The sequence below is a fragment of the Bos javanicus genome, chromosome 27 (genome assembly GCF_032452875.1).
Source record: "Bos javanicus breed banteng chromosome 27, ARS-OSU_banteng_1.0, whole genome shotgun sequence".
Classification (NCBI taxonomy): Eukaryota; Metazoa; Chordata; class Mammalia; order Artiodactyla; family Bovidae; genus Bos; species Bos javanicus.
Genome location: NC_083894.1, coordinates 26,470,986 through 26,483,370, shown reverse-complemented (window position 1 = coordinate 26,483,370; position 12,385 = coordinate 26,470,986). Strand labels below are relative to the sequence as shown.

Sequence of the window (12,385 nt, the reverse complement as noted above, 5' to 3'; positions counted from 1 at the left end):
CACCATGCCTTAAAAAAAAAAAAAAAAAAAAAACCTTCAAATTTTAAGTCAATTGTCCATCTTCTGCTGCCTACCCTTGCAAGGTTTCCTAGGAACTGGGGTCCTACACCCTCTCCAATTTTCTGGGCACTCAGTTCATAATCACCCACCTTTTCGATGACCAGCTACATAATCTTATTTGTTGTTGTTGAGTCCCTATGTCTCTCTTGCAACTCCATGCATGGACTGTAGCCTGCCAGGCTCCTCTGTCCATGGGATTCTCCAGGCAAGAATACTGGAGTGGGTTGCCATGCCCTCCTCCAGGGGATCTCCCTGATCCAGGGACTGAACCCATGTCTCCTGCACTGCAGGCAGATTCATTACCCCTGAGCCACCAGGGAAGTCCCACAAAACCTTGAATTGTTGTGAAAATTTCTTTGCAAGAGCAGACCTCTGCATCTCAAATCCAACCTCTTCACCTCCCAGTAGCCTTTTCTTCCCCTTTCAAGGTAAATTTTCTGGCTTCTACAAATACAACCACCATGCAGCTAATCATCCGAAAGAGAAATCCAAGAGGCTCCATGAATGGAGCTACCAGTCTCCTCTCTGGAGCATCTGACAGTTACTGCAGCCCGTGAACACCTCTCCTGCCCCTGCCAGGCTCAGTCACCACCAGCAGCCACTGTCTTATTTTGAGAGCAGGATTCCTGCAGCGTTAGCCTTGAAACCTAATGCATCCACTTCCTCAATGGAACATCCCAGGATGCCACGTCCCCCTTGCACAGAAGTCCGCTCCCCTCACAGGAAGCATGCTGGTCCCTGGAGCGGAAGGGACTCCTCCATCCCTCTCCCACCCCAATCATCCGTACTTCCCCTTTCTCCCCTGCTTGTTTTACCTCTTAAGCCTCTGTATCTTCATAGAAGGCCCGATCCCTTTGACTGGACCATCTTTCCCCTAATGCCTCAATCCTTCCCTCACCTGGAAAAAAAAAATATCCCAGTATCACCTCTTTTTTTAAAAAAAAAAGTTTCCTTTGATATAGCTCCATGACCCTCTCCCTCCTTAAGAGTGTTGACCGGTTTCCAGCTCAAACTACAGCCTCACTTAACTGAACACAGTGCTAGATGGTACCTGTGCACACAAGGCCCTCTCCACTAAACCTAGGAGCAACTTAAGAGTCGGAGCTTTGTCCCAGATCTTGGCTTCCTCAGAACCTTCAAGGTCCCAAGTCACTCAGGATGTCAGTCACCTCCCCATATGATGAGTTTCGTCATTGCCCTGATCCCTACATTAGCTCATTGTGGGGATGAGTCAGAAGACGCATATAAAAGTGCTTGGCCAGTACTCGGCACAGAGTAAATACTCAAAAGTTAGTAATTCTTACCTGGGTGAATGGCTAAAAAGATCTCTGAAAATTTCCCAGGATCAAGTAGTTCAGAATTTTCTTTTTTCTGCACTCAGCAAAGACGTGCGTGCGTGCTCAGTCGCTGAGTCGTGTCTGACTCTGCGTCCCCATGGACTGTAGCCCGCCAGGCTCATGGGATTTCCCAGACAAGAATACTGGAGTGAGTTGCCACTTCCTTCGCCAGGGGATCTTCCTGATCGAACCAGAGTCTCCTGCATTGGCAGGCAGATTCTTTACCACTGAGCCACCTGGGACGCCCAGCAAAGATACCAGGCCACAAACTAGGCAACTCTGCTCTGATCAACTCTGCAGTCAGGCACTCCCCACTTGCCCCCCAACACACACAATGCACTGAAGTGGCCTGCAATATCCTCCCCACACACTTAAAGGGAGGGACGTGAGTCGGTGCAATCACACCCAAGTTATCCCCACAAGGCAGACAAGGTCATCCCCGATGACACTCTCCAATCAACAGAGCATCTCTTTAAAGGCCTGGTCCCAGCTGGCCTCAAGCCCCACAGAGCCAGGCTGCCACTTCTGCCCCAGCTTTTACTAAGGTTCATTCTCTTCATTCCTTCCTAAATTTTTCCTTTCACCAAAGCAAGCACTGTTCAAGAGGACAATTTGCATTCCGTTTCCCCTACCCCGGGGCAGACACTAAGGTGCCAAATGAAAAGGAACACAAACATTCCAAAGTGGCAGTCACACAGGTCACACAGAGCAGGCTCATTTGGGAAGGTTCCTCTCGCATCGAACCGGAGCTCCCAGCAGCCCTGGTCCAAAAGGTCAGAATGGATCCCACAGCAGACGCCACATTCTAACAGTGAAGCCCCAGCTGCACCTGGAGATGAGGGGCCCACACTGTTAGATGGACCCGGCACACTGGCCTCTGGGCTCAAAGGGAGGCTGCAGGTGACACGTGGGGGAGGTCACTTCGGAGGGTGGGGGGGGTCCATCCATCACAGGCTCTAAATTGCACATGAAGTTAAGTGGCTGCTTTTTGAGAGCTTACCTATTCAAGGTCATCGCCACCACTCCTACCAGTAAGGATATTTCCTACGTTCATAAGTTGCTCATCAGGGATTATATGTGCACACACAGGTGTAAGCATGTGTGGGTGGTACTTACCTGGGGACGTGCTGGGGATTAGAAATACTCTGGTAAGATGGCACAGCTTTTTTTTTTTTTTTAAAGATAATGATCCAGGAGTTAAATGCTGATAGAAGAATATAACTTCTGGAAATCTGAGGAAAGTCATCTCTTTGGGATAAGACATTCAGGTGATGGGATCTTGCAAAATGCAAGCTGAACCTTGGCTTTTGCCTAGAAAGCAGCTCAAGCTCGCCCGAGAGGGGAAAACTGGTTGAAATAAATGGTGTGCAGAATATTACGGAGCACCAAGAGCAATCTTGAAGGTCATATTTAAACTTCACCAAGTGCTGACGGAGTTGGGCACCAGAGCATCTGGCAGCATATGTGTGGATGGATTGAGGAAGAACGTCAGAACGAGGAGAGCAGGCTAAGTAAGATCACTAGGAACAGACAGGACAGGGAAATGAGTGAGATAAACATGCTATGAGGAATGGAGGCCTGATTCCTGGGGCAAGGCTTGCGAGCAAAATGCAACGTGGCCGGCACAATGGTTTTGTGACACCTACAGATACTGCAAGGGTATTTAATGAAATCTTCTAAGCAAAGACCTAGAACTGCTTCTGTGCCTATGTTCATTACAGAAAATTCAGAGAAACCAGAAAAGCATCACAAGGTAAATACAAAGACCTGTAATCCACCACATTGTCTGTCTTCATATTCAATTATTTTTAAAAATTGGCATCACGTAATAGCAAACTTTCATTTTTACTTTTTTCATGTAATGTCATGGGAATTAATTCAATTAAAATGCAGACACTGGAAGATTAAGTCAGATTCTCTACTACAGCATTCAGAGAGAGGTAAATACTGATTCCAGATTTCTAGCCTCCAGAACTGAGAGAATAAATGTTTTAAGCCACTCCCCCCAAAAAAGGTAAATACACTTAGGTACATTCTTTTAAAATGTGGCTTTTAATGGCCACATAATATTCTCTTTGAAGAATTACACAACGATTTACTTAGCAATTTCCTTGTTAGTGAAAATTCACAGATTCTATATATGTCTGTCATAAGTAACCAATATTCATCCTACAAATAAATCTTTGTGCATGCTTATTTCCTTGGGGTAAATTTCTAAAAATAAAAGCACGGAATAAAAGGGCTTGAAAATTTGACATAGAGCGCCAAAGTCCTTCTGAAAGCCGCAATAATTCATGCCCTCATTGCAGTGCCCAAGAATTCCCATTTTATTGCCCCATCACCAACGTCACAGTTCTATCCTCAAAGTGGAAAATTAAGATGAACCTGCAAAATTTACATGAAAGCATCTCCAATGAGAGCATTAAACACACAAATGCCCTTAGAAACAGATGACTGCATGTGAGGGTCAGGGTTTATCATGGAAATTTTAAAACCACTTCTGGAAAACTAAGGGCATGCCATATTGGCAGTGGTCTTGCAGCATCACTTTACTATGAAATCATCACATTTTCATCCAAAACGCTGTCACCGAATCCTATTTATGACTGAAATGTAAGTTTACTGTATTTGATTTGATTTGGAGTAACAAACTCCAAACTTGGTAAAACTGTACAAAACCATTCGGTAATTTTCCCCAGGTCAAAATACTGATTAATCTTAATGCTCAACGAAAACCTGAGGTTGACGCATCAAACCACCACACATTTCTCTGTGCCAATTATATCAGAAACAATTTTCTTCATGACCCCAGTTATTTGGGAAAAATTACAAAGCACTTTAAAATGTAGACTGCGAGGTAAAGATCTGTATTAAACTTCTCAACACCTGACTTTGTGATTTCGGACCACCATCTGCCAAACATCTTTTTGATCAATATTCCAACAAGGCCAAGTTTTGTTTTAACGAATGTTCACAGCAATTTAAGGAGAAAACACACACCAGTGCTTCGACGTAATAACACACCTTTTAGAAATGATTCGTAATCAGCCTGAAAAGTGTCCAACGGCATACCATAAAAGTAAAAATAAGACCAATTTATCTGATTTCCATTTTGAAAATTCAGGGATCAAAAATAATATCTACTACAAGACTGTTTCAATATACAGAACTTCAAGCCAAAAAATTATGTCTCTCACATATTAACAGTACTGAAACTTGTCAAGTGTGAAGTATTTGAAGAGAAGAATGTCTAGTCGAAAAGTAGAGGTAAATTCGAGGAATTTTTTATTAACTGTAAAGCTATGGAAGAAAAGCTCTACTGCCCTGTTATTCAGTCACCCAGTCTTGTCTGCCCTACACAAATGTATACAGAAGCCTTGTAAATCTCAGACGCCAAAGACTTTGACAAGCGGTTCTTCTTTACCGGGACAAGTTGCATAGGAATACGCATGTACAGCACACTAGAAGCCAGAAAGCCAGATGTATCCTCTCTTGCACTATTGGCTAGCCAAATCTTAAAATTATTTTTCCTCCAAGTTTTAAATATTACCCAAAGCAGAAGACTTTATCCTGCCCAAAGTCTCAAAAACTTCCAACCTTACTTCAAAAGCTGCAGAAATGCTCCTAGGTCTCAAGACTGTTCCTTCTATAGCAATGGAACTAAAGTGTTTCAGCATCATTGTTTCAGAGTGAGCTTCAGAAGCCCTCAAACCAGGAGGTGGGCCGCTGAAATGTACCAGAAGATAAAGGAACACACTTAAATTGGGGGGGGAATAAAACCTGGATTTTGTTGATAGAGAAAGTCTAAATAACCCTGATGATCTAGGAAATGAACTATTTTCCCTCAAAGATGACTGGACTTACTCCTCCTCATCAGCTCAATGGCTACCAGAAGTTAAAAAACAGTCATTATGTATATATACATTTATGTGTGTGTTCTGTTTACTGGAATCCTCCACTGCGTGGCTTTCCAATGTGTTTGAGGACAAACTGCTGATTCCTGGGTGGGCAAGGGAAAGGACCATTCGGGTGGTTTTGTATACTGCTGAGCACATTAATGGGACTCAAACACATGTGTTTTACTTGTGGCTTTCAGGGTTGGGGGAAAAAGGAGTTTTTCACAAACAAAACATAAACCCCAAACAGGGAATTAGGGCAAAATTACCTAGATCATTGAGGCCAACTTCTTTTACCAAATTTTTAACATCATAAAACCTCTCCCTTCACGGTGTATCTGTTTTGTCTACTCCATCTCTTGTACAGCTTGGGTTCTAAGATTTTTTAATCTGTCCCCTTATTTTTAAAATAACAAGTATCTAGCTAAAAAGACAGATACTTTCTGGAACCACGGACCATTAAGAAAGACTTAAGGCAACAGGACAGGTTAAGAGACAGCGATTGTATTGGAATCACCTGTGATTTTACTGGTACACAGCCTCGCACATAAAGACACCCAGGGTTTGGGCGAACAGGCCAGTGCTGCAGGCAGTTAAGCTGAGCTAGGTCAAAAAAGAAAAACCTGAGTTTTCTCTGCTTAATTCTGTCAAACAGTTTATGGTGTGCAGGAAAAAAAAAAAAGTTTTTGGTTTACCCTAATGAACTTTTACAAGTTTCTCTTTCAGGTGAAGAGAGAAAGATGGTTTCATGTAATACAGTCTTACCCTTAGAAGTCAACAGATCGCCAAAGAAACAGAAAGGTTTCTGAAGCCATTGCAATTCCTTACAAAAGCTACATTTTTTATTAATTATAAAAAATAAAATACTCCAGCATTCTCAAAAAAAAAAAAAAAAGCTACATTTTTAAAGGTTATTTCAGTGGTAGGGAAAATAAAATAGGAAAGCAGACAGTGAGGTTCAAGAAAAAAAGCGGAACTTGCAATTCAAGTCTCCACCTTTTTGAGAGAGAAGGAATGTCAGTACTATTCCATCACTTGCAATTTAAAAAACCAGCATGTAAAAACAATGCTTTTCAGAACAGTTTATAGTAATAAAGGCGATTTGCTCAGATGAGACGGCAACTTCAGGCTCAACAGCATTTCACCTGGGTTGCACCCACAAACATCTGTGTTAAGAGTAAAATCTTGTTATTTTGCATAATGTTTGGCTTGGTCTTGGAGCGCTCCTCTGTCTTCCCCCTTTAAATAGTTTCCATTTTACAAGTGCTGAGGGCTTAAATGTATTAAGTCCTCCGCAACCTTGGGTTTCACAATCAGAATTTTAGTTTACATGGAATAGTATTTCCATAATCATCTGAACACCCTAACCGCTTAGGAATCAGTTCACCTTTCTGTAAGAACACTTTTATCTAAACTGCATACTTTCTTGCATCTACATACACTCTAAAGTTCCTTTTGGAATGTTTCAGAAGTCAATTTCCTGGGCTTTTCAAAAGGTAGGCGGAAAACAGTGTTTACTGGGTTCTAGATAACGCACCAACAAGAACAGAGCGCATTTAACAAGATAACGCAAATATCCCAACGACAAAATTCTGAAACGATTGTTCAGAGTTCCCCGCCCCCTACATGTACTGAGTTTTGTTTCTACCAAAGGAACGCTCTGCAGCCGCAGCATTTTTACCGTTGTTAGGGACGCACCACATAAAATTTACGCTCAGACGTCAAAGTCCTATTAAAATAGTCTGGATCAACACTTCGCGAGTTGCAAAGTCGGAAACTCCAGCATGCTGCGCCCCACAACTGCAACGCCCCTAAATTTACAAAAACTAATCAGCCAGGTTCGGGGTCTTTGACTCATCAGAGAAGAATGCGGCTGATGAGTTATCTATTAATCCAAAACGCCTTAGCTGGGAAAGATATTTCACCGAGAACTTTTCGCATAGATATTGTGGGGGTTGGGGGGGCAGGGAACGGAAGGTGTCTTTTCATGAGAACTTTCCCCGAGTTTTTTCCCTAAACCACACAAACACACACCCCACAACTTCCAGCCCCAGACGCAGAACTTAAGTGCTAACCCTCCGGGTCCCAATCATCTGAGGTCACCCAGGACTCAGCTCTCGATTCCGCTTTTAAAATCCGGGGCAAACAAAGCTGACCATTATACTTACAGAGGTCTCGGGAAAGTCCTCAAAGTTACGCAATTTTCAGGCACGCAGACGCGCGTGGACCCACCAAAACACACTCTCCGATGATACACCCTCATCCCGTGGCCGCAGTCTGGGGCTGCGTCTCCACGCCAGGGCGATTCCCAAACCCTCGGTGCCCCTTCCCCAGCGCAGCCCGGCGCCCCGGGACCCGCGCCCCGCCGGCCGGCCGGCCACCCACCCACACTCTGGGCAGAGCCCGCGGCCGCCGTCCCAGGTCGTCCCCGCCCCGGCACCGAGCCGTTCCGTACCTCTTCCTCCTGAAGGTTGGCCTCGTTCGGGGTGTTCTCCTTCTCGGCTTTGCTGCCGTTGTTCATCTTCCCGGTCCTCCCTCGCCGGGCAGGGCTAGGGCGCGGGGCTGGGCGAGGGCGCGCTCGCCCACTTCTCCCTTCCCCGGGCGCCGCGGGCTGGAGTCGGGGCAGCGGCGGCCGGCGACTCAGGAAGTGCGAGGGGGAGACGGGGCAGGGCGAGGCGCCGGCGCAGCGCGGAGGGGACGGAGACAATCGCGACCCGCTAGGGAGACCTGGAGAGGGCGGGCGGGCGCGAGGGAAGGCAGGAAGGAAGAAAGGATGGGGCGAGGACGCGCGTCCCGGGAGTGAGTCCGCAGAGTTGGGGATGTGGCCGAGAGGGGCTGGGGGGCGGCCGCTGGCGCGGGCGTAGCAACTGCTGGAGGGAGGGGGCGAGGGGTACCCCGAGAGGAGGAGGGAGGTGCGGGACGGCGGGGCGCGGCCGGGACCCGGAGAGCCGCCGAGTGCGCGCTCCTGGCTGGCTCTGGGAAGTCCGGGCTCCAAGCAGCTCCCCTTCTCTCGCCTGCCTGCCTCCCTCCCCCCGCTCTCTCCTCCCTCCCCGCCCCTCCTCCTCTCTCCGCCCTCCCTGGACGTGGGCTGCCGGCTGGAGCCCGGAGGGACGGGACGAGGGACGGCAGAGCCCCCCGCGGGAGGAGGGGCCGCGCCGAGGGCTGCGGCCCCGCGGCCGGATGGCGCGCGCTGGGGAGGGGCGGCGGGCGGCGGGCGGAAGCGGCGGACCCCGGCCCCCGACTCCGCGGTAGGTCGGAGGGCGAGGGCCGAGGGGGAGGGCAAAAGGCTGGGTCCGCCCGGCACCTGGAGGCCGCCGGGCGGTGCGCGCAGCTTGGAGCGGGGCTCCGGCGACCGGGAAGTGCGATGTGTTACTTTTGTTTGCTTGCTCGCTCTTCACGAGGGATTCGTTCCCCAATCCCTGCCCCTCCTCTTCAGTACCTAGTGGGCAGCTGGTAATGACAGGATGCGGGAACTGGGGTGACGTCCGGGGGCAGCCCGGGCCGGGCCGGCGTTTTCAGGGCGCATCTTCAAACCCCACCTCCACGCCGGGTCCTCCGAAACTTCTCCGGCCACCCTTGCTCGGACTCCTCTACGGCCCTTATCAGACTGTCCTGGAATTGTTTACCTGGCTGCCTCTCTCACCCTTTCGGGAGATCCTTCTTGGAAGACAAGACCGGGCCCTGTTTGTCTTTTGAATCCTATGGCAGTTTGAAAACGCTACCTGGTATATCGTAGGCACTCAATAAATATTTGTTGGCTAAGGGAACATTTCTCACTGCCAGCCGACCTGGAGGCCAAGACAGATGATCTTCAGAGGGTAAAAGCCGCTGAAAGAAGGGAGACTCAGCATACTGGGAGGTCAGCGTACCATGCCTGTTGGCTCCCCACACGCCGAACTGCCTGGTTTCTGCTTCCTCCTCTGTGAAATAGAAGTAGGTCTATTCCTCTCCCAGGAGTTTGTTATTAGAAGAGATTGTAAATTGATAGATAAAACTATAGCAGCTGGCACCCATTCGGACCCAGTTGTTGGCTATACTTGGAAGCTGACATGGTTAACTTCCACTTTTCCTGCGCCACCGAGAACTTTTCCAATATTGTATCATTTAAGCTTTCAAACTGAGTGACTGCTGCTGCTGGTAAGTCACTTCAGTCGTGTCCAACTCTGTGTGACCCCATAGACGGCAGCCCACCAGGCTCCCCGTCCCTGGGATTCTCCAGACAAGAATACTGGAGTGGGTTGCCATTTCTACAAACACATAATTTAAAACTCTAAACATGGGTAGATTCTCCTTCATTTCTCACTCCCGGGATTTCGCACAGCAAGCCCTTCCAGCCCCAGCGAAGATCACAATTTCTAATTATGTATTGGCTTGCTTCAATCTCCTCCCCTCCCCCTTCTGCCCCCACCCTCCTCCCCCACTAGACATTCTTCACCCTGGACTGGTTTAAGTGCTCCTGGGAATGAGATGAGGGTGGCGACGGAGTTGAAGATAAGGCTTCTGCTTTTAGGGAATTTAAAGTGGTGCCCTGGAGACAAGATACCCCAAACAGCTCCGCGGCAACATCACCAGAACAGCAGGTCCTGGTTCAACGTAGAAACCGAAACAAATAATTTGCTTTGAGAGCATTTTGAAAAGAAAAAAAAAAAGCAGGAGTGATATTTGGATTTACATATTAAATTAGACTTCTCTGGGGTTGGGGTGGAGATTTTGATAAAAGATGCCATTGCTGTCATGATGTCATTTCTCTCTATGGGGAAAAAAAAAACCCCGGATAAAAATAAACCAAGAGACTATCGAAATTGCAGTTGAAGTTCAAAAGAAGTAAGAGAAAAGTTAATCTGGAAACTGGCCCTTTGCACTTCCAGTTCCTCCCTGGGTTATACAAGGAACCACGAGGGGGCAATGTCTTTCTGAGCAATGGCAGAGTGGTGGTCTTGGGCACATGTGCTGACCACCGATGCCAGCCACTGGCCATTCTTTGCCCTCCTTGGCCATTCTTGCCTGTTCCTGAATACACTTCACAGAAAGATATTGTCTAACTGGAGCCTGGCAGAGGCCCAGGAAAAATGACAATAGAACTAGTCCCCATCAGACTCCACTTAGGAGTAGGTGGGTGTCCTGTGATTCTAGGATGCTGGAGAACTTCCCCTAACCCCATCCAAGGAAATGTGGCTTAATCTCAAACACAGAACCTGATGCCTTTGTCTTTAAGCCGATTTGGCACCTTGTCCGTTGTTAAAAGTCAAAAGCTTCTGGAATAAAACAGGATATGTTCTATGGAGGATCCTTGTCTGGCCTGTTTATTATTGTGTTCACTCAACAGATAGTAGGCACTCGATAGTTACTTCGGAATGAATAAACACATTATCGGGTATTCATTCTAGAGCGTGAATGATTCAAACAGACCCTTCCAAGACCTTGCAGGAGGGACTGAATTAGTGGAGGTCTCTCGGCATGGAGAGCACCGCAGAAGCGCTAGGCAGGTTCCTGGTCTTGGTGTTTAGTCATTGTTCTGCAGTGGGAGACCCTCGATAGAGAGCTTGTGCAGGATGGGATAACTGATGAGATTTCGAAAAATAAAATCACACCACTCAGCCAGTCAACTAAGGGACACATCAGGCAATTTACAACAAAGCAGGGAAATCTACAACATATAGTCAATGGTGAGGGTGAAATTCATGGTGTAATATACCAGAAAAGAGGGACTCCTATTTTGTCCTTTGTATGAAGAATAGTTTAGGCTTACTTGGAAGAACAATAGAGTTAAGTTGCCAACAAAACTCAGTGAAAATCTGTAAATAGACTGGCTATTTATAAAACTTTGTTAGTGAAGCAAAAGAGTTAGTGAGGAGGACAAACGGTTGAATCAGGATATAAATGATCTTTATGACCTGGTTTACTACTTCAAAGAAAGACAGTATCAGAATGCGATCTCAGTAGCAATAGTTTCCAGACATGCTAAGAGTTATCAGACAACAAAGGGATTTTATATTCCTAGAAAAACAGGGCTAATGACCAAGAAACATCTGCTTACCCCCCCGGCCCACCGCTTTGCCTCATTGCTTCTGGCCTGAAAGAAGGTTCTTTACTAGATTAAGAGGGAAATATTCTATGCACCTGTAGTTTTCATTACTCATCTCTGTTTCTCTGGCAGTGTTCATTTTGAAGTTTGCTTTAAGAAATCCAAACCTATAATTATGTCTTAAATGTTCCTCTCTGGGAATTGCAGACATTAAAGGTCTATTTTGAGGCAGTTTGCGTGGCGTGGGCTTCGTAACTCTGTTAGCACCCGTGGCAGAAAGCTGCAGGATCTACCACAAGTGTTACGATTGTCTGTTAACTTTTACATCCTTTGCTGGACCAAAAATGTTTTTGAAGCCACTACATTTGATTGTTTTTTTGTCCTTCTTAGCACTTCTCTCTCCCTCACCCCGCCCCCATTCACCTCCAGGCCATAACCACCTTTGCCTGATTTTATTTATTAATTATTATTATTTATTTTTTTAATTGTGCCTAAAAACACACAACATAGTATTTACCATCTTAACCTCTTTTAAGTGTGGGGTTTAGTGGTGTGAAGTATATTCACATTGTTGTAAAACATCCTGATTTTTACCTCCTAAAACAATTCTGAGATTCAGTTACTTCCCTCCAACATTTATGGAGGCCCACGCAGCCACATGAAGAGGCCCAAGTGGAAGAGAATTAGGTCCCTGGCTTATAGCTGAGCTTGCAGCAGACAGTGGGGAGCAAATGCCAGACTTACGAGTGAGTTATCTCACAAGTGGACATTCCTGTCCAGTTGATCTGTCCCAGCTGACACCGCATGGAAGAGATGTGAACAGTCGTCAGTGAGTCGTTTCCCCAATTGCAAAATTTTTAGCCAAAGGCAAATACTGTTGTTTGAAAACACTTAAGTTTTAGGGTGGTTTGTTATACAGAAATAGATATCTGAACATAATTTGCATACCTAGAAATGGGATCCTGCTTTCACAGTGACCAACCCCAAACAAGTGGCCGTGGCTTTGGGGGCATGTATTAGAAGCTGGAAGAACTTTGAGGAGTCTGCTCATGAAGAGCATTTTTTTT

The 12,385-nt window shown here is 46.5% G+C and overlaps 1 protein-coding gene across 5 annotated transcripts in view; it reads right to left on the bottom strand.

Moving 5' to 3' along the window:
* Window positions 1-8,326, bottom strand: part of RBPMS (RNA binding protein, mRNA processing factor) — a 202,277-nt gene extending 193,951 nt beyond the window's left edge. For 2 of the 5 annotated variants that reach the window (XR_009734057.1, XR_009734058.1), the window contains exon 1: window positions 7,749-8,324. Coding sequence is in view for 2 of the 5 variants with exons in the window: in XM_061404395.1 (XP_061260379.1) it covers window positions 7,749-7,814 (66 nt within the window). In the remaining 3 variants the exon portion in view is untranslated. Of the gene's footprint in view, window positions 1-7,748 lie in introns of all 5 variants that reach the window. The other 3 variants (XR_009734056.1, XM_061404395.1, XM_061404396.1) reach the window with 3 other exon arrangements.
* Window positions 8,327-12,385: the final 4,059 nt, after the last annotated feature.